The sequence below is a fragment of the Setaria viridis genome, chromosome 1 (assembly GCF_005286985.2).
Source record: "Setaria viridis chromosome 1, Setaria_viridis_v4.0, whole genome shotgun sequence".
NCBI classification, from domain to species: domain Eukaryota; kingdom Viridiplantae; phylum Streptophyta; class Magnoliopsida; order Poales; family Poaceae; genus Setaria; species Setaria viridis.
In genome coordinates, this window is record NC_048263.2 from 4,127,965 (window position 1) to 4,149,635 (window position 21,671).

General features: G+C 47.5%; 3 protein-coding genes across 3 annotated transcripts; all 3 read left to right on the plus strand.

Moving 5' to 3' along the window:
* Positions 1 to 2,078: 2,078 nt before the first annotated feature.
* Positions 2,079 to 6,128, plus strand: LOC117848820 (uncharacterized). The gene is made up of 2 exons (XM_034730376.2): positions 2,079 to 3,659; positions 3,884 to 6,128. The coding sequence occupies exons 1-2, from the start codon at positions 2,613 to 2,615 to the stop codon at positions 5,966 to 5,968; spliced, it is 3,132 nt and encodes a 1,043-aa protein (XP_034586267.1). The 5' UTR covers positions 2,079 to 2,612; the 3' UTR covers positions 5,969 to 6,128.
* Positions 6,129 to 6,582: 454 nt separating this feature from the next.
* Positions 6,583 to 7,560, plus strand: LOC117848828 (MAPK kinase substrate protein At1g80180). The gene has a single exon (XM_034730389.2). It carries the CDS (start codon positions 6,838 to 6,840, stop codon positions 7,291 to 7,293), a length of 456 nt encoding a protein of 151 aa, XP_034586280.1. The 5' UTR covers positions 6,583 to 6,837; the 3' UTR covers positions 7,294 to 7,560.
* A 2,027-nt stretch (positions 7,561 to 9,587) lies between these two features.
* LOC117855991 (transcription factor HY5) lies at positions 9,588 to 12,351 on the plus strand. Its single transcript, XM_034738428.2, has 4 exons — positions 9,588 to 9,824; positions 10,058 to 10,250; positions 11,588 to 11,744; positions 12,033 to 12,351. The coding sequence occupies exons 1-4, from the start codon at positions 9,737 to 9,739 to the stop codon at positions 12,096 to 12,098; spliced, it is 504 nt and encodes a 167-aa protein (XP_034594319.1). The 5' UTR covers positions 9,588 to 9,736; the 3' UTR covers positions 12,099 to 12,351.
* Positions 12,352 to 21,671: the final 9,320 nt, after the last annotated feature.

Sequence of the window (21,671 nt, forward strand, 5' to 3'; positions counted from 1 at the left end):
TAGAGCCACAGTAGTACGGTACACACTATCCCAGCTAAGAAATATCTATGTTCTTTTACAATGAATACCCAGGTTGAGAATGCTGCCTACGCCACTGTGTAGGAGCCGTTGGATTTTGGCCAAGATGGAAGACGAGAGCGCCGGTTCTTTTTGGGGTAGATCGATTGCGCATGCCCTTTAGTTCTTTCGAAATCTTGGTCGTGCCGCAGCATTCTAGAGCGTTGCCGCAAAGTGACTGAAGATTTGGGAGAGTGGGAAAGGGAGGAGGCCCATCGCATTCTAGAACATTATCGATCTCATAGATTGAGGGTAGCGTACGTGGGCGTTTGGGTAGATTTGTCCAAAATATGATTTACACACCCGATGAAAAAAAAAATGTACAACTATAAGAATGACGGTACGCGTTATTTACCTCCAATCTTTTTTCCGAAAATCTACCTCCATTTTGTCGAACTGCAGAAACATTTCTGCGCAAACCGTTTTCTTCAAACATTAGCTTATTTGGATCCTGAAATTGAATTCCATTCTAATAATCATAATTTATAATTTAGACACAAATTAATTAAGCTAATATAGGTGTATGTGGAATATATTTGTATATTATTATTAGCCATATGAGAGAGATACTTATGTGCTCCACTTCTGTTACAGGGAAGCGAGTCGAAGAGTGTGCTATAAGTTGCACATTAGAAACATAGCATGAGGATCTATAAAACCAATTTTCATCTCCCACCCTCATGAATTTAAGTTAGACTTATATCTAAATTTTGAAAAGTTATGGAATGGTAAATTCTAAGACAAATAGCCTACTCCATATAATAGATTCTAATTCCTTCAAAATGAAGGGATCCAAAAAAATTGAAACACTCACCTAGAAGTAAGTGTGGTTTTTTATACCCACATGCAAAGTGGTTACGGTCTAACACTTGTATGTCATCGAGCCTCCAAGATTTGTACAACTCGCCCGCCATGTCAAGGTGCTAGATATCCTCGGTGTAAGAATAATTGTGCAAAAAACGTGCCTAAGTAGGAGAACCATGTACTCTCTCCATCTTAAAATATAAGGCATTCGAGAGATTTTAGGATAGATTAGTAGAAGTGTCAAAAGACGCATGGACCTTGAGTTATACGTGAAGAGTTGTGTTGTTTATATATTCTAATGGTAGTTGTAAATAATAAGGAAACTAATCCACTAATCAGCCACCCTTGTTCCGTCAATTCTGAGAAGAATTAAAAGAGCAATCATTCAAATATATTTACAATACCTTATATTTAACTTGTAATCTAGGAGGATGGAGGGAGTAGGCCAATTATTGCACGCAAACTCGGAAAATATGATCAGTCTCAATGGTAAATGAACTATAACAATTTGGCAAGCTTATCAGGGTCAAGCCAAATCACCAAGCCAACAGAATATATGTTATACAAATTTTTATGTTTACAATTCTATGATTGTGAATTTGTGATCTTACCTAAAGATGTCCGATTTGACTTGGAATCTTGTGGGTGATTCTAGGCGCATCGACCATCGAGACTGACTCATTTTTACTAAGTTTTGGGTGCCAACCTGTCGTAAACGAGTTTTAGGATAATATTTCATGGAGCTCCTCATGGACCTATACATCTAAAAGGCCAGAGATTTTTCAGCCCTCATTTATATATTTGAAATTCCGTATTCCCAATAAAACATCCTGTAGCTCTATTTCTTTTTGTTTGAGGTATGAGTTTTCTTCTCTAGTTCTCTGGTTCACCACACGGCCGAGAAGTTCTCAGAGCGCCAGAGGCCCAGACAGTGATACACAGCGGCGGTCAGCCCACTCCTCAGCGCGCGGTCCGGGCCCATCTGGCGGGAGATCGAGCGCGTGCGGCCGAGGCCCAGTAAATTTGTGGGCTGAACTCGGGGGGGAGGGTGGCCCGCTCCGGCAGGCCTATCAACAAAATTAAGTAGACCCTGTAAATTGGTATGGTTGGATTCTCGCCGCCGCTGCCCTGGCGGCTGGTCAGACGTCAAAAGTTTCCTTTCTCAAAGTTAAAAAAAAAAACTGTTTCCTTGCTCACTTCCCTGTTGACTCTTCTGTCGTCGCGTCACAAGGTGGCGTGGGCATGAAGCGCCGGCTGCCTCCTTCGCTGAAGCTTCTGATGTCATCGGTGATGCCGCCCCGCTCCGCCTGTCCGCCACCCTTGACCCTTCGTTCCCCGGAGCATCCATTCCCCCCTCATAGATGCGTTTCACTTTCACCGCTGGACTGTAGCTCTCGTCTGTTATTGGTGGAGTGGAGCTGAGCGCGCGTGTCGCCAAGAGCGGATCGGGGCCGCGATTTGAGCTCCGGGGAATTCCGGGCTCCCGATGGGTGCCTGAGGATCGGATGAGTCCCTCTGTCCCGAGGTTGGCGATCGGTTGACTGCGCGCCTCTCAATTTGTCGGCGAGGGCGGGGGGAATTTTATTTCGCCGCTTGTGAAAGCGGCGACAAAGGAGGCGCGCGCACGCCATGTGCTCGCGGAATTGCGGCGGCCGGCGCTGAGGGAAGCCGCCCTCGCGCGGTGACCCGAGGCGGCGGGCTTCAATTCCGCGGTTCCGCCGCGTGCTCGGAGCGGAGCGGGGCGGGGCGGCATGGACGCCGTGCAGGTCCTCGCCTCGGCGACGCAGCTGGTGTCGGCGATGGTGACCGCGGTCGGGGCGCTGGAGCAGGCGGCCGCGGACCTCGCCGAGGCGCCGAGGCGGCTCCAGGTGCTGGAGGACTTCGTGTCCGACCTCGACGCGCTGGCGCGGCAGGCGCGGCAGCGGCACGCGCACAAGGTGCCCAGCCCGCAGCTGGAGCGCCAGTTCCAGAGCCTCGGCCGGCTCATGGACCAGCTCCGCGCCAACATCGCCAAGGCAAGGCAGGTCCTGAGCAAGAAGGGCAGGGGGAAGGGGTTCGCCAGGGTGGTGCGGAGCTCCGTGGTCGGCGACCCGCTCATGAGGTACGTCAAGCTGATCAGGGACGACCTCAACTGGTGGCTGGAGCTGCAGGAGCTGACGCAGAGCGTCGGCGATGTCATAGCGTCGACCGCCAAGAGCACGCCGTCGTTGGTGCGGGTCAAGTCGGAGCGTGGCTACCCGGTGTCGAAGAAGTGCAGCTATGTTAGGGAGGTATTGGAAAGGGATGGTGGTCATCGGGTTGTCCTCATCGTCGGGTTATCCGGCATTGGGAAGTCTTGTCTCGCTCGGCAGATAGCTTCTGATCCACCTAGTAACTTTGTAGATGGGGCAATTGAGGTCAGTTTCGGGCGGTGGTGCAGCAGAACAGCATGTAATGGGAGCAGAAGCGAATACCATAAGCGTCTGGTTAGGAAGATTTGCAAGTTCCTTGTGCAGATTGGTTCCATGACTGTCAACGAGGAGGTGGGAAAGGATCTTGATGATGTCTGTTACTTGCTCCAGACAGCATTGGTCGGAAGGAGCATGTTGATCCTACTTGACGATGTTTGGGAGCAAGACATTGTTGATCGCTTCACAAAACTATATGATAATGATTGTCGGTATCTTGTAACAACAAGGGATGAAGCAATATACGAGATTGCAGAAGCTGAAAGGGTAGAAATATCCAAAGATGATATCAAGGAGATCAGCAAGGAAATTCTTCTCTATCACAGTCTTCTTAGCGTTGGAGAGCTTCCGGTATGCTTTACTATTTGCCTTAATGGCACTTCATTAGTTTCAAATGCACTATCACATCTCTTATGTTGCCGATACTAGTTTGCATACGTTCATATGCTGCTTTAACAAAGGCATCTCTTATGATTTTTTTTTTGACAAAAGATATGTTACAGAAATTAGAATTACTACAAATTTCAATTCCAACCTTATGGCTTTTGGATGCTTAATTTCTGTATACTCGACAGCCTGTTGCAGAAGTCTTGCTGGATCGTTGTGGTCACCATCCCCTTACAGTTGCTGTCATGGGCAAGGCTCTCAGGAAGGAGACCAGAGTGGAAAAATGGGAGAAAGCAATATCCAACCTCTCAACATATGCCACTTGTGCACCTGGGCCAGTTTCATACGTCAATGAGAAAGACGTGGAGAGCACGTTGACCATATTTGGATCTTTTGAGTACAGCTTAGAAGCAATGCCAGAGAATTCAAGAAGATTTTTTATGGTTCTTGCAGCTATCTCTTGGGAAGAACCTGTTCCAGAGGCTTGTCTGGAATCCATTTGGTCAGCACTTCTGCAGGACAGTTTGTTCTCTCTCGTGGTTTCAAAATTAGTAGAAGGCTCACTCATCATCAAACTGGAGGACCAACTGTTGTACCATATGCATGACATGGTTTCACTCTACCTTGAGAACAAAACAAATGATGCTGTTCGTACTCTTTTATCTGAATCAATTTCTGATTGTGCCGCACTAGTCGCTCCTTGGATTTTTGTTTTTGGCAAAGAGTGTGTGAAAGGGACAGCTGAACAGAAGATGAGATCATTCTTTTCTCTGCTAGAATTCATGGAGATTGAGATTTTATTGGGCAACACAACTCAAGCCCTCATGGCATGCAGATCCATATCTGACTTTGAGGCAAGCAGACTTGGGTTCAGCAAAATACTTGCCCCTCGAATACCAGAGATAATTTCAGTAGGGTCTCCAGATCTCATTTTTGCAATCACTAAGGCAATTACAGTTATATTTTTCCAAGCAGACTACGCAAATCTTGCCCAGTCTCTTGAAACAGCAGGTTCCATAGATAAATTAATCGATCTTCTTGGCGCATGTAAAGATACTTCAACTCTAGCCAACTTGTCTTCTGTCCTTGCCAAGATATCTGAGCATGTTGATGCCACAATTGCTGATGAAATTTTGTCGAGAATTCCAATAGACCGAATGACAGATCTCTTGTCTCCAGAAAATGAACACTGGCATGAAATTGTGTTTACAACTCTTGCATCTTTGACAAAAGTTGGAAAGTTGAAGGCTGTGGAGACCATGATTGAATCGGGAGTTGACAAGAAACTTCTTGTTCTTCTAGGCAATGGCTCTGAGATCTCACAGCATCACTCGATTGTCATGCTAAAAACATTCTGTGAACTTGGTGCTCCACTTCAAGGGTGCATGGGGCCTGGAGTGCTGATTCATTTGCCATGGCACGCTCGGATCAGTTTGGAAAGATTTGTTTTGTTTGACCAAAGTGTACCTCCACCACCAAAGCCTCAACAATCATTTGAGGTGATTCTTCATAAGATCCTGCAAAAAGACAACAAAGATATAATTGAAGCCATCCAAGGTTTATTACCTCTTGCTGAGAGGGCAAACGATTCAAGGGTGCAAGATCTCCTCTTGGGGAGCAATCTGTTTGATAGGCTGGCATTGCTGCTACAGCGCAGGGAAGTTGAAAGCAACCAAGTCAGGACTCAGACTGCCTTTCTGGTGATGAAATTGGCCTGCAATGGAGGAGAGGCATACGTCCACAGGTTCCTGGAGCTTAAGATCGTTCACGGTCTCATCGACATGATGCAGTGCAACATCGATGAGCTCCAGGATTCCGCATACTATGCTCTCCATCAGATCGTCTTTGCAAAGGGTGGATCCCTCGTCCTGCAAAGGTTTCTGCAACTGGGAACCATAGAAAAACTTGTGAGCCTGCTCGACCGCAAGTCCTTGAAGACGAAGGAAATAGCCATGCAGCTGCTGGTCGACATCGCGGTGGTCGGAACCAAACCCTGCATCGAGAGGATGCTCGCCTCCCAGGTCGTCGAGAAGCTCGTGGCCCTTGAGAAAGCCGGCGAGCCCTTCGGTGGCGCGGTGTCGAGGTACATCCAGGGGTTGAACATGTGCAAGAACGTCCAGTCTGCTGAGAGAGCGGTGATGAAGCAACATATTCTGAGGAAGGTGAGATCGGCTGTGAGAGGGCATCAGCTGGAGGCGAGCCTTGTGGCCTCCGTGGAGGCCTCCATCGCTGAAGGCTCGAAAGGAGCCAGCAGTAGCAGGAAAAAGAAGTAGAAGCATTTTGCCGGTCATCCGGTCATTTCTGCAACCACAGCATACGGAATTTCTCTTAATGCCAATAGCATATTCAGATTATGGCTCATCAATGTAAATACTTGTTTCGGTATTGCTGATGCTCTACATAAACTGGTAATTCTTAATTACCCTTTCGGCATCTGGCGTTGTTGATCCTCGGCGGATGTGGGTTTCAGCACTGACAACCAAAGAAACCAGTGATCGCAAAACGAAATGGAAAGAAACCTGAAGGAGATGCAGGGTTGAGTGAAGTATGCTTCTCACTATTGGTAAGGACCAACTTCATGCGGTGACTGAAACATCGATGGCTGGTTCGTGTATCTTTCTCCTCATTCTTTGTTCGCCATTTCTTTTCTTTTTTACTTTGTTGGTATGTGCTGAAAGTGAAATGCCTCGGAGCCATGCGGGGTGTGAGATGTGCTCCTAAACGAGTTGCTTTTGTTGGATGGTCCTGAGTCCTGACTTAGTTAGTGACATACCCCAGTTGCATGGCGTGATCAGTTTCCGTTGGTTGGTGACTTGGTGTTCATCAGCGGTTAGCGCCGTCGGCGAACGGGCCGGGGCGAGGCAGGGGACGGCACGGCCGTACGATGATCTAGCCGTTGCCATTAACCTAATCAAATCCGCGCGTTGCCCCCGGCCGTCTAGTGGTTTCCAGGCGAGCACTCGCGTCCGCGAACCTGCTTTCCACGGACACCATCATTCGACGGCCCTGATGTCCGCCACTCCGGCCGCAAGCTTTTCCCAAAATTGCCCGCCCCTTTCCGCCTTATATATTGTGCACGTACTGCTCCTCAGTGGCAGCAGGTCATCGATTTGCTTCGTTTAGGGAGGAAGGGAAGGAGGATATGGCCGGGCTGCAGAGGTCGGCGCAGACCTTCCGGAGGTCGGGCTCGTCGGGGCTGGTCTGGGACGAGCGCTTCCTCACCGAGGGCGCCGAGGACGGCGGCGGCGGCGCGCCGCTGGGGTCGGAGCCTCGTCGGCCGGAGCTGCGGCACTCGCGGAGCGTCGGCGTGCTCCGGCGCGGCGAGGCGGGTGCGGAGCACGGCGACAAGAAGCGGACGAGGCTGGTGGTGGCGGCCAAGCCGAAGCAGAAGGACCAGCAGAGGAAGCAGCAGCAGCAGGAGGAGAAGATGGTGCCTGGCGCGGGCAGGAAGGCGTTCCGGTCGAGGGACGTGGCCCCTGCCGCCGAGCCGCCGTCGCCGAGGGTGCCCGCCGGCTGCTGCGCGCCCTGCGCCATATTCCGGGGCTCCGGCGGCGCCTCGTCGTTGCTGGCGCGGCGAGCCAAGCCCAGGAAGCGGTAGGGAAACCACCAATCACGGCGCATCAATTGTAATAAGCTCTTCAACAAAAGCATGAGCGTCAAATTGCAAAAGATGACGAGGTTTGAGTTGTGATCGCACACTGGCTGCGCGTTTGGAACTCTTTGGTTCTGATGAATAAGTTCCATCAGAGGAAACATTTCGATTTTGTATGTGAATCTGTTCAAATAAACAGGTCCCGGCCGGATCGAGGGACGTGTGCGGCACTGTTCTTCGTGCTTACGGTGCTTTTGAGCCGTGCTTAAGGTACCTGCAGAGTTTGCTTCCAAGTTCATATGGTCGACGGTCTCACATCGACGCACGCTTTAAGCAACAGCCGAACGCTACAAAAGGCACGCGCTGTTTGGGCCAACGCCACAGTGTGAGTTTTTTCTTTTGTTTGTTTTTTTCAGACTGGGCCACTTCGTTTCATGTGGTGGGCGGCCCAGCGATGTCACACATATAAGCACAGCCTAATAATATATTTCTAGTCGGCCCATAGCCCACCTCACCCAGCTTCGCCTCTTCTACGACACGGATCAACCATTATATGCGGGTCATCTTCTTGTTACAGATGGAATTGCTTTTCGGCACTGCAGGACGCCCGGAATTTCCCATCCGACGTTCCATTACAACATTAAAATAAAATATCTATAATATAGAAAATCTATAGTTGTAACAAAAAATGACTACCTCATTTAACTTTAGAATAAAAAATTTCTGCCGCAATATAAACACTATGTTTCATGCAACATTCACTGTAAAATATGCGGAAACAATAGTCGCAACCTCGATAATTAATTATTGAAACATATCTTGAGCTGTCCGAATTTTTTTCAGATTCGAGACGTTAGAATCTTAGCATTACCGATTGCCTTTTGTAATCGATGATTAAGTGACATGGCTCGCTCAGAAATTTCTTTTTTTCCCAAAAAAAGAAATTTCTTTTTGCCACGAGGAAAAACCGACAGGTGGCGCCGAACAGATCCATCAGTTTATTCTCCTAGGAATATTATTGGTGTATTCGTGGTGCAACCCAACGTGCACGATATCGTAAAACACGTGGCCAACAAACGTCCGATGAGAACTTTTGGCCTGTTTGCTTTAGCTTATTCAGCCGGCTTATCAGCCACTAAACAGTGTTTTCCTCTCACAACAAATCAGCCGATTTAGCTTTTCAGCTATAAGGAGGTACAAGGTGTTAAACTTTAACAGTGTCACATCGGATGTTCGGATGCTAATTTGGAGAACTAAACATGAGCTAATTATAAAACTAATTGCAGAACCCTGTGCTAATTCGCGAGACGAATCTATTAAGCCTAATTAATCCATCATTAGCAAATAGTTACTATAGCACCACATTATCAAATCATGGACTAATTAGGCTTAATAGATTCGTCTCGCGAATTACACTCCATCTATGCAATTAGTTTTGTAATTAACCTATATTTAATACTCCTAATTAATATCCAAACATCCGATATGACGGGTGTTATATTTTAACACCTTGTTGCCAAAGAGACCCTAAGCTGAAGCGACCAGGCCCTTTGATGAAACGGGAGAACACAGATACAATCCTTCATTTGTGCCTTCAACGTGTCTATATTGCAGATTATCAATGACCGATCGACCATGCTTCAGCTTAAAAACCAACGGTGAAGAATATCTAATTGCCTGGGACGCCGCGCGCTCTGCACGGCTGGACTCGATCGGGCATCACAGGCTCACAGCATCAGCGTGTGTTTTTTTCGCGTGGCCGACGACGAGCCACCGCGCTCCGCCTCTAAACCGCGCACGCGAAAGCTGCCGCGCGGCCGGCGGCGCACAGGAACCTGTCCGGGCGGCGCCGCGGCGTCGCCGACGCGCGGGGCCCCGGGGACCTTGTGGCCCGCGCGTCGGCGTGCCCGGCGGGGAGCGGGAGGGCGGGAGCGCGGCCACGTAGCGGGCACGGCCGCCTTGAGATGGCGCCGGCGAACACGTGGTCTCGGCGGCGGCCACGAGGGCGGGCTCGCGGCCGTGGGATCCGCGCGGCGCGGACGGCGGGGGCGCGCCGGCTAAAACCTCAAAACCCCCTGTGACGTGTCGGGCAATTAATGCCGTCACCGGGAGAGAGTTTCGCGGAAAGGTCCGTCTCGCGTCTGAAAATCGTGGAATGGAAGCCTGGACGCCACGGTTTGTCGTACTCGTGCTGCCTGGGGGACCTGGATGTAAAAAGAGGAGTGCTTGTCCGGAATATTCGTGATTCTTGGGGTGCTACTCGGTAGAGTTTGTGTGGTGTCAAAAGGTACTCTTTGGTCCATACAAGCAAGCGGCCAAGCAGCGAGGGAGGACAGGAAGGAGGATCCCAGGAGAGAGAGAGAGAGAAGCAGAGACAGAGTGCGAGCAGGCGAAATCTGAAGGGCCTGAGGCGGAGGCGAAGGCGGAGACAGAGAGGGAGAGAGCGAGAATGCAGGAGCAGGCGGCGAGCTCGCGGCCTTCCAGCAGCGAGAGGTCCTCCAGCTCCGCACACCACATGGACATGGAGGTCAAGGAAGGCAAGCTACCTCTATCTCTACTGCTCTACCACCGTCTTGCTGTTCTGGTTCATCGCTTCAGTTCTTGGGTCTCTGCTCGTGCAGCAGAGCTCTCTCTTTTCTCATTAGAATCTTTATTATCTTTTCGTTTCCTTTTCATGCAAACCATGGCGAGTCGACAGACAGTCGAGACGAGCGCCAAGATCTTGGATGGTTTGCTGAGTGCTTGAGCTATGTGTGCGATTGGATTGCAGGGATGGAGAGCGACGAGGAGATAAGGAGAGTGCCGGAGCTGGGGCTGGAGCTGCCGGGCGGCGCCTCCACGTCGGGCAGGGAGGCCGGCCCGGGTGCCGGCGGCCCGGAGCGCGCCCAGTCGTCCACGGCGCAGGCCAGCTCGCGCCGCCGCGTGCGCAGCCCCGCTGACAAGGAGCACAAGCGCCTCAAAAGGTGTGTGAGATATTGCTGCAAATGCTAGCATCACTTGCGACTTCCGGTTCAATAATAATAAAAAAAAGAATATGAACTGCTACTTCCAGTTCAGAAATTAAAGCATCACCTGCAACATGTGTGGAGGTATAATTAATTAATCATGAATACCAAAATATACTACTCCAAATTCGAAATTTATTTTTGGCTACCGCAGAATACAAAATTGATAGTGTGGGATTCAGTTAGTTTTTTTTATAAGGAGGATTCAGTTAGTTTGGAAGAAGGAATGAGTTAGCCTGTTAGTGAGTCGTGGGCTGGCCCATCTGTTGACAAAATAAAATATCTTTTGCGATGTTTCATATATGCTAGCCATGCATGTTTTGGATTTAGCGGTGGACCATGCTGTATCCACATCAGAATTAGGTCCCCTATGCAGGGTTTAGATAAGAAACGGGTGCTTGTGGAGCTAGGTGGTTGGAAGACTATGTTTTCAAAGACATGAATCTGATTGCCAGGATTGTTAGTTGCTAAGGGAAGATGTTTAGACAGCGATGCTCAATTCGTAATTTGTTGGAATTGTGCTTGTGCCTTTCTAGCTAGGGGCAACATTCAACAGTAGGAAAGGTGGTTGAAACAAATATTATCGAAGGCGCCTGCTGAAATAAATCAGTGTGTTGAGCTATAAATCTCTGTGAACAGTGCATGGTGTCTGCTCATCTAAATTATTTGGTGGGATATCATGCAACAAGTGGAGTGGGGGAAGATAACAGTTTTGGACATATCATATGATTCGTATATGCTAAGAGCATCAATAATATTGATCCCACAAGGACACAACTTTTGTGATGCAACATTTGAGTGCACCTGACAGAGCCAACCTCAGTGGCGTTGGTATGATGGTTACTTCCAATAGTACAATGCGGCATCGTTATATTAATATGTGCTGATATATGATACATAGCTATGTCACCAAACATGAATAGCACATTAATGCTAGTGATGTCCATGTCCCTAAAGAAGCACAATCCGTGCCATTTGGAGAGGACAAGCATAATATTCCAACAGAGAGTTTAGCTGGTATGCAAGTGTAGCATTTTATTTCAATATGATGGAATTTACTTTATACCATCTCATATTATGGAAAACATTTTTTTGTTCAATTTGAACTCTTAGTTGGATTAATATGGATTACGGGAAAGAATGTTAATTTATCCTGATCCAACCATTTAAGAAGTCCTCAATCCTCTCCTCTTTTCCATTGACTCTATGCAATTTGCACTGCACATACTATAGTTAATCCCATCTTGGGTCTGGAAGTTGTCTTGATTTGCTACATATGTTTGTGACTTGTGAAGATTACTGAGGAACCGGGTGTCAGCCCAACAGGCAAGAGAGAGGAAGAAGGCTTATCTGACTGACCTAGAGGTGAAGGTGAAGGACCTAGAGAAGAAGAACTCAGAGATGGAAGAGAGGCTCTCCACCCTCCAGAATGAGAACCAGATGCTCCGACAGGTACATTTTGCATTGGTTTTGTTATGTATTTGGAACGTACAAGTTTGTGTGCTGTTTGGTTATTTATTATTCTGTTGATTTTGTTTAGGACTTGTTAAGCTTCAGCAATCATGAACTAACATCCTGTTTGTACTATCAGAACTGAAACCTTGTCTTTTAGCCATGTTTTTTTTTGTTGTCACTCCCTTGGCGCCTGCTTGTGCACCACCAAGATTTGCTAAAAGAACACAGTGCCTATGCTCATGAGGCATAAAACATGTTCTGATTGGAGTTTTTCTCCCTGTGCAGATACTGAAGAACACCACCGTAAGCAGAAGAGGGCCAGGCAGCACTGCTAGTGGAGAGGGCCAATAGCACAGAAGATAACAGGACAAAACAGTGATGCTTTTATGCCAAAAAAATATATATTTATGTGGAATGGATTTGGTCAGGGCGTTTTCTGGCCAAAGAAGAGAACCCCAAAACTGGGGTGAAGAAATTGTGCAGGTCAAATAGTATCTCACTGTATTACTATCCATCCGGTGTGCAGATGGTTCAGGAAAAAAAACTTGTGGAATGCTTTAACAAATATCGTATCATTTTTGAGACATTTAACATGCTTTACATACCCCCATCGTCTGCAATTAGTTTGTAAATGAGATTGTGCATTGGAGTAATCAATATCAGTCTCGGAACTAGTGTGCAAAACAGCAAAAAAGAACTAAAGGATGTGCGTTCATGGCTGTATCATTGTGCTCAGAGATCAGCTAGTAGTACATTATTACATCGTGTTGGCAGCAAAGGAAATGGGCAAACGCTCCTTGTGGGATTTTCCTTGCATTGAGATAACAGAATCAGTAATATGTTTTTCCCCGTTCCTCAGTAAGTAAAAAAAACCCAATAAAGTCTTACATGGCTTTTCAGTGAGAAATTTCCGCTCCCAAACCAAGTCGTTTACTTATTAGAGTATGTATATACACCAAGCCTACATCACTATATATATACATATACATACATATATATATATATATATATATATATATATATATATATATGAAAGGTCACCCTCCCTCCAAGGGTGTGTGGTGTTTCCTCATCTCTCTACATGGTATCACGAGTCCGGGATCCCCCGATTCGTCCACTTCCGCTGCCTCCTCGCCGTGCCCCCTGGCACGTGTGACCTAAACCCTAGCGCCGCAAGTTCCCTCGGCCGCACACCACCCACCACCTCGCGCTGCCGTTTCCCAGGTGCGTGACCCTCCCCCCTCCATCCCTCGCGACGCTGCTCTAGGCGCGCAATTACCCTGAGTCGCCGGTCTCTCTCGGCTGCGCACCCCTCCTCCCGATTGCATCTACTAAGCGAACGGTACCTCCTGCAGCCATGTCGTCCACATCCTCCTCGACTACGGCCGCTACCCCTGCGTCTGGTGAATCTGCCGACCCCATCTTCGTCAACCCATACGCCAGGGTCGCCGTCAAGTCCCACATCTCCATGATGCTCGAGTTGAAGAACTCCAACTTCAGTAAGTGGTCGTCGTTCTTCCGCGCCATGTGCGGCAAGTTTGGGTTGCTAGCGCACATCGACGGCACTACTCCTCACCGCACTGATCCTGCGTGGGAGCAAGTGGACTGTTGCATCCGCAGCTGGCTGTTTGGCTCCGTCTCGGATGCCGTCCTCAACCTCGCCATGGACGGTACCGACTAGACAGACCGACAACTCTGGGTCTCCATTGACTATCTGTTCCAAGCAAACAAGGCTCCCCGTGCTATCTTCCTGAGCCATGAATTCCATTCAATGACTTAGGGCGACTCATCCATCGACGACTACTGCCACCGCATGCAGACCGCTGCCGACACCCTCCGCGACGTCGGTCAGTCCATCTCTAAGCCTACACTAGTGCTGAACCTGCTGCGTGGCCTCGCAAAACCCTACTCCACCACCGCAAACAACATCGTAACCAACTCCGACCTCACCTTCGTCGCTTCACGCAATTAGCTTCTCCTCAAGGAGTTGCGCCTGAAGAACGAAGAGAAGGACACGGGTGCTTCCGCCCTCGTCGCCAGGGACAGCGGCTACGGTGCCAACGGTGGGACTGGTGGCGGCCACCAGCAGTACCACAACCAGGCCGGTTCCTCCGGTCCCCCAACTGGCCCGTGGGTCTGCATCTCTCCGTGGGCCGGTCAGCAAGGCAGTTCGAGCTCCTCTGGCGGCCAGTCTTGGGAAGGCCAGACCTGGCACAACCAGGGTGTGCTGGGCTCGGCACCCCAGGACCACACCGCCTTTGCTCCTGTCCAAGCCTCCTCTCCCGGCCAAAGCTTAGACCAGGCCAACCTAATTGCGGCTCTGCAGCAGATGTCCATGCAAGGCACTTCCCCCTGGATCGTGGATACCGACGCTTCCTCGCACATGTCGTCATCAGATGGTATACTCCTCCAGTGCCTTCCCCCCTCCACTTCCTCTATTATAGTAGGCAATGGCACTAGCATACCCATCACGTCTAGAGGTCACTCTGTCCTTTCCGCCAACGCATCTAATTGTGCTCTTCTAGAGGTCACTCTGTCCTTTCTGCCAACGCATCTAATTGTGCTCTCAACAACGTCCTTGTCGTTCCATCCATCATTCGCAATTTACTTTCGGTTCGCCAATTCACCCGCGACAATAGTTGTTCCATCGAGTTTGACGCTTTTGGTTTTTTCTATCAAGGACCTTCGGACGCGACGTGTGATTCTTTGTTGCAATAGCGATGGGGTTCTATACACCTTGCCAGCATCTGCACCAGCCGCCGCCTACACCCTCCTTGCTGTATCATCCACCCTGTGGCATCAGCGTCTTGGACACCCAGCTCCAGAAGCTCTCGATGGTCTCAATAAGAACAATTCTATTTCTTGTAATAAAGTAGGTCGCTCCATTTTCCACTCTTGTCAGCTAGGCTAGCATACGCGTCTACCCTTTAGCTTGTCCAGTTCACATACGGTTGTTCCTTTTGAACTTCTTCATTGTGATATCTGGACCTCGCCTGTCACTAGTATTTCTAGCTTCTCTTATTACTTGGTGATTTTGGATGATATCACACACTACTGTGGGACATTCCCTCTCAGACGCAAGTATGAAGTCCACCAACACATGGTTGAGTTCATTGCTTATGTGAATACACAATTTGGTCTTCCACTCAAGTGTTTTCAGGCTGATGGCACGGAATTTGTGAATAATGCCACCGCATCCTTCTTGGTTGCCCGTGGCATCCTTTTGCGTTTGTCCTGCCCCTACACCTTCCCGCAAAATGACAAGGCCAAACGTGTCCTTCGTATGCTCAATAACTCTGTGCGCACACTTATGCTCCACGCATCTATGCCGCCATCATATTGGGTGGAAGCTCTCGCTGCCGCTTGCTATCTTCTAAACAGGCGCCCCTCCTCTTCTGTTCGCAATGAGTTCCCCACACTCGTCTCCACGACAAGCCGCCACAATATGACCACCTTTGTGTCTTCCGGTGTCTTTGCTATCCCAACTTGCAGGCGATCTCTGCACATAAGCTCGCTCCTTGATCAACGGTGTGCGTTTTCTTAGGATACCCCTCCTCACATAAGTGCTATTGATGCCTCGATCTCTCCACTCGACGCATAATTATCTCCTGCCACGTTGTCTTCGACAAGTCGATTTTTCCCTTTGCTTCCACCGCGGCTGTCTCCACCGATTCCACGTTGGACTTTCTCCTAGACGTCGATGGGGTTACGGTTTTTCTTTTTTGTCCACCTTCGTGGGTGGTGGCAGGGGCGGATCCATCCCACGATTGAGTGGCAGCCTGCTAATAGATGGACCTTTGCAGCTACAGAAAAAGACCCAATTTGCACTGAAAGCCCGGAAGTCGAGTGGCGGTCCGTGCCACCCCTGAGCCTATGCTGGATCCACCTATGGGTGGTGGCTGATAGACAGCATTGCAAGCACCTCTAGCCGCTGGGAGCTACTTGGTGACTAATGGCACCGTATGGATGCTTGGTGGTCCATTCCACTTCGATAGGTGTTTTAGAACCGGCTACTTTAAAATATCAACCAGTTATTTGCATGACATTTTTCTTTTTCTTTTTGGTTCGACTATTTGCTAAGTATACATTTTGCTACGCTTAATTTCTATTTCTACTATATATATTTCCAAAATATAAACATGATATGTATATTCACTTATTTATGTATTGATGTTTTTAAAATATACCTAAGCATTTTTTGCCCAACCCGGCTTGAGCCCGTTGGATTTGACCCGCCCACGATGTCTGTGGGACTGGGTGTGTGTGGCGGAACCGTCCGACTTGAACTGGCTTAAGTGCGCCTAATCGCTGTCGAAACAGCAATTATCTGAAACGCACTTAAAACAGTGTAAGCCCGATAGTCCATCGAGTGTCCATAGGACTCCTCGAGATATCCACGACGTGTCTCATAGCCATACATCAGGATCGCTTCCATGAAGGAAAAGCATCAACAAATATTACATTTTTACATACATATCGGAGATACGGATTATTACAAACCATAGATTGAAATAAACTTAACAGTGTAAGTTAGACCATTTCTAAGAGTTTTAAACACAATACCAGTCAGTGGCAAATAATTACACAACTAAGTTTTATTCTAGGGTATCCTGAGACTCGTACGATACCTAGTTCTTTGGGACTTCTTCTTTAGTGGTCCTCTGCTGTGTTTCTAAAAACATCAACAAAGGATTCCCCGAGTAAGAGGGCACTCAGCAAGACTGACCTGACTAACCAATATAGATAGAATTCAAATACTATATGATAGCTTTACGGTGTACTGACTAACTCACATTTTGCAAAAAAGCTTAGTGGAACCTTAGTTTTGTCTTTTTATTTTGGTTTAGTTTTTACCTAACCAGCCTAGGTGAATAAAATATTTTGAGCAATCAGTGGAACTAAGTCATACATCATATTAATTTTAGGAAAAACATTATATTCAACTTGGTTACACTACGATGCTTAAGCGATGATCAAGTGCATTCATAATCGAGAATTGCAGCGATCCGGACCGATTTACATCCTATAAGAGATACCGACTACTCGATTAGCCATACCCAAACATTATATTCAACTTGATTACAACTGTCCGGGTTGCACATAACAACCTTTCGATTAGCCATACCCAAAGATTAGGAATATGACTACTCGAACCCAAGGACGCACCCCCACATGGTACCGCACATCTGGCTTGATGTCCATGTGAGTTTCAGGCTATGCCCCTGCCTTTCCACTGCACGCCAAGTACGGGTACGAAATATTCCTGATCAGAGAGCCAACTAACCTACTGGGCTTTGCTGGTCCCATACACAGTAAGCAACCAGGTAAAACCACTTGATCAAAGGTTAAGACAACGGATGGGCCTTAACCAAATTAATTTTAGTAGATAGAACTACCATCTCTAGCTTTTGTCCACATTTCCAAAATTCTAGGCTATTTTCCTTGATTAACATGTATGACAAAAATTAACCTTAGAGTTGAGTAACAAAAGTTACTTAAAGGTATCTAAGCTTTGCTAAGCATAGGATAGTTACTAATTAATTGAACAGGTGGCAAAGATGTTCTCTAAACAAGGTAGGATCATGCAAGAGAACTCTTAGACTTAATGCATTCATAAGAAAATAACCAATAGATGGACTCACGAATAACAATTTCTGAAATTAGATAGGTTTAGATGCACTGAGGCTTGCCTTGATCCACAAAAAGGTTAGTATCTTTAGAAGATCCTCCCTCACAAGGAATCAATTCAACCACCTCTTTGAAATCCTAAGGCTCTTCAGATAATTCCAAGAAATCCACTTCCGGGGCTTCTGTGTCTACGATAGCATGCATGCATAAGTTATAGATGCAAGCTTTTTTAAATCAAAGACTATACAACTCATCTACATGATAAAGTTGCATGCCAACACAAAACTACCCATAAAGATTGACCCATAATTTTAGTTTCTTTAACTAATCTAGTCTAAGCATTTTCTTTTATTTAGAAAAGCATTATAATTAATTTCTAATCTGGAAAACTTAAATCCTATGGATTAATAATTATTTATAAGTGATAAAATATTATTCAGAATTTTATTCATTTTATAAAGATTAAGTATTTATTTAAATAACTTAAATAAAGGTACTAAATAAATACCAAATTTTAATTATCTTTTCCCTAGGGTTTAAGAATTTTAATGCATAAAGGAAAACAAAACAAAACCTATAAAAATTGGTTTCACTATTTTTGGACATTTCTACAAATTATACTGAATTAAATAAGAAAACTGAATTTAAATCTATTTTCTAAAACACTTAAATCATTTTCCCAGAAAACCCCTGGAAACCTATTCTCACCCGCGCTCCCGCTACCCTCGCACACTGACGCGTGGGACGCCGGTCAAGGCACAGTTCCTCCGCCCTTGACCGCGGCACCCCCGGCGGGTAGCGGTGCTAGCTCGCCGCCGGTGAGCTCGCCGATGACGGTACCTATCTGGGCAGACTCCATAGGGCAGCGCGCACCTACTGGTGGGGTTCTTGGCCTGGGTGGTGGTTTGCACAGGGGCTTGTAGCGGCAGCGGCGGACTAGACCGTGTGCGGCCGGCGTAGGCGGCGACGGCGCGCAGCAGCTCGCCGGCGGTGACCCGAAGGCAACAAGAAGCCCCGGAAGCTCTACCTTAGCTCTAGCAACCTAGCGCGCTCTTAAGCAGCAGCTCACCGCGGCCGGAGCAAAACGGTCCACAGCGGCGGCCATGGCCGACGCGCGGCGCGCGGCGGCGCGCGCGTTCCGGCCACGCCGGCTGGACTCTAAGACAAAACGACCCACCACCACACTCCCTAGCTCACGAGTGACGCCCCCAAACACCTAGACCTCCACGGCGGCGCCCTTACCATACGGAGCAGCGACCGGTTCTGGAGAAGAAGACGGCGGGGACAGTGGCTGTGGTGACTGGAGCTGAGCAACAACAGGTGGAACTGGTGCAGGAGCTCAGGGCGATGGTTCGGGCGCAGGTTGACGGGCTGGTGGCGGTGGAACGGTGGCGGCGCACGGCGGCGACTGGAGCAGTGCGAGAGCAGAGGACACGGTGAAACTGAGGGGCGGTAAACGGACAAGCTGGCGCGCGGGAGCGGTAATTTATACAAAATTTTTACCGCCTCTCGCGACGCCACCTCCTGCCTGCCTACTTCCGTGGGAGCTCGTTCTCGCCGATGCGTGGCACAGCGGCGCCGCGCTGGCCGTCAATGGTGCCCAGCTGTTCTGCACCGTGACCCCCTCTGTTCTTTCTTCCTTTTCCTCTCCAAAACCCGAAAGTTCAGATCGATTTTTGCGACAAAACTTCAGTTCCAACTCTCAGATGGCCTTTAAGCAAAGTTGTAGAGGACTTCCTACTATACATTTGATTGATTTGCCTCAAGTGCTAAAATTCGCTCCATCTTTGTGAATTTCAGATCTAAGTCGGGCTAGTTTTCTGCTCTTAACGGAATCGCGCCCAAGTGCAATTCAGTTTCGTCAGAGTAGCAAAACAGACCATGGACCATCTTTGAATTCAAATTCAGCTATTCAAACTCAGTTAAACTTGCCCAACAACTTCTGGAGCTTGTTAATCATATAACCAATGTTCCATTTTGCATGCTAAAGTCCAACTTGTAGATTCAAATTCTCTCAAAATTCGAGCCAAAAACTGCCAAATATCACTATTTTTCGAACTGTATGGCTTTTGCCAGTCAGTTTCATCAGTAGTTTGACAATGCACCTTCTAACTTTGGATTCCAATTAAAATACTTAACTACTTCTTGTCCAACAGCTACTGCCAAAGATAAACCACTTAATGATTCCATTTTGTAACTTAGAGTCCAACTCTTATACACCAAATCTTTCAAAATTCGAGCTCAAAATTTGCCATATTGCGCTGTTCTTTTGAATTGAATGGACTTTGCCATTCAGTTTCATCAGGCACGTTAGGAGTGTAACTTTCATACTTTGAGCTTTGAGAAAAATTTGAATTCTTCGTTTTCCCTGTCCAACAATATTTTCAAATTGGCCTCCAAATATTCAAGAACACTTAGGCTCAAAAAGATCCAAGTTGTTAATATGAAATCTCTCAGAATTCAAGCTTAAAGTTGGTCATTCTTAACTGTTTTCAGAGTCAACTGATTTTCAGTAGCTGAACCAAAAACTGCACTACTTTCAATTTTTGAGCCTCATTTAAAATATGGATCTTTCATTTTCCTTGATCAACAATATGTCCGGAGGATTCACTAAACATCCAAGTCCACTTGTGACCCAAAACTTTCTAAAGCTTAGTTGAAAAATTCTTCTGAAATCAATTTCAAAATTGGATGTTTGTCACTGTTTAAGACTTGGATTTCAAAATTGGATGTTTGTCACTGTTTAAGACTTGGCCATTTTTTAGATGATGAATAGTAACATCAAGTTAACCACTTTGAATGTAAATTTGAGATACTCATGACTTGAATTGACTTCAACCTTGTCATCTTTGAATTCCAAATACCTTCAAGGCTTGAATTCATATTTTTATCGAATTTTTTCGATTTTAAATCTCAAATTGCATTTTTGTTCAAAATTTGACTTGAAATTGATTTTGGCCATAAAACCTTCTTAGCATCCAAATTTTGTCATTAACCTCATCATAGTCGTTCTTAAGCCTTTTTAACACCCGGTTGTTACAGCATGGTCAGTGGAAACCAAGCCCGAAAAAAGTTTAGGCCGGCCCGAGCCCATCCAGACAATTTATTTGATTTATTTTTCAACTAAAAAGGGCGGGAAGTCTGAGCCTAGCCTGAAAAATCAGCCCGACAACGTGCATGGGACGGTCCTAGGCACGAATTTTCGACCCGAAATGAACCGGATTTTTTTTAGAAAATTCCCTGTGTGATACTGGAACTTGACATCCAAAATTTCAATTTTCCTTATTTGACACCGGCTCTAAGTTTGGTACCTTGCATGACACTACCGTCAGATTCACCAGCTAACACCGTTAAGTTTGATAGGAAAAGATCAAAATACCCCTAGCTTTTGGACCTTATCCATCCGTTGGTCCATCCCCTCGGCATTTCTCTCTTTCTCCCGACCCTCCTCTTTCCCCGCCCTGCCGGCGCGGGCAAGCGGCCGGACGGGTGCAGGCCGTGCGCTGGGCGGGCAAGCGGGAGGCCGCGCCGGCGGCCGTGCGCGGGAGGCGCAGTGCTGGCGGGCAAAGGCGGCCGAGCGGCTGCGCGTCGCGTGGCGTGGTGTCCACACAGAAGCATGGCAGTGCCACCCAAGGCAGGGCAGGGCAGGCCCAGCGCACGTACATGCATGGCAGTGCTTCCCGGCCTCCCTCCCCTGGCGTCGCTCTCGAGCTCGCTCGCTGCTGCGGCGCCCTGCTACTGCTAGCTGCTCGCAATTGTGATGAGGGGGGCCATAGCAATTCGGCTGCCTGTTTTGCTTGAGAATTAGCGACAATCGGTGTGGTCAGGTAGCAGGGTTTCTGCTTTCATCCATCCGGAAACAACAACAAAAAATCAATGTTCAGACGGGATAACTGAACTTTTGTAGCTCTATTGAAAATAAGGAGGCCTTGACATTTTATGTGATGTTATACTATGCAACACAAGACACTGTTAGACTCGCTGTTTGAGTCCATGACCTGCTGCATAAGTTTGAGAGGGGGTATTTTGGTTTTTTTCATGTCAAACTTAACGGTTTCAGCTGGTGAATCTCACGGTAGTATCATAAAAGGCATGAAACTTGAAGTCGGTGTCAAAAAACGAAGATTGAAATTTTGGATGTGATGTTGAGAATTGGTACATCTTCCAGTGTCACGGAGGGGATTTTCTCTTTTTTTTCAGGCCGGCCCGAGCCAGACCCAGCCCGAAAAATGGTCAGATCTATTTTAAAACAATGGCGTGATGGAGTTTCGCCGTGTGCATCTGTATCCGCATCGA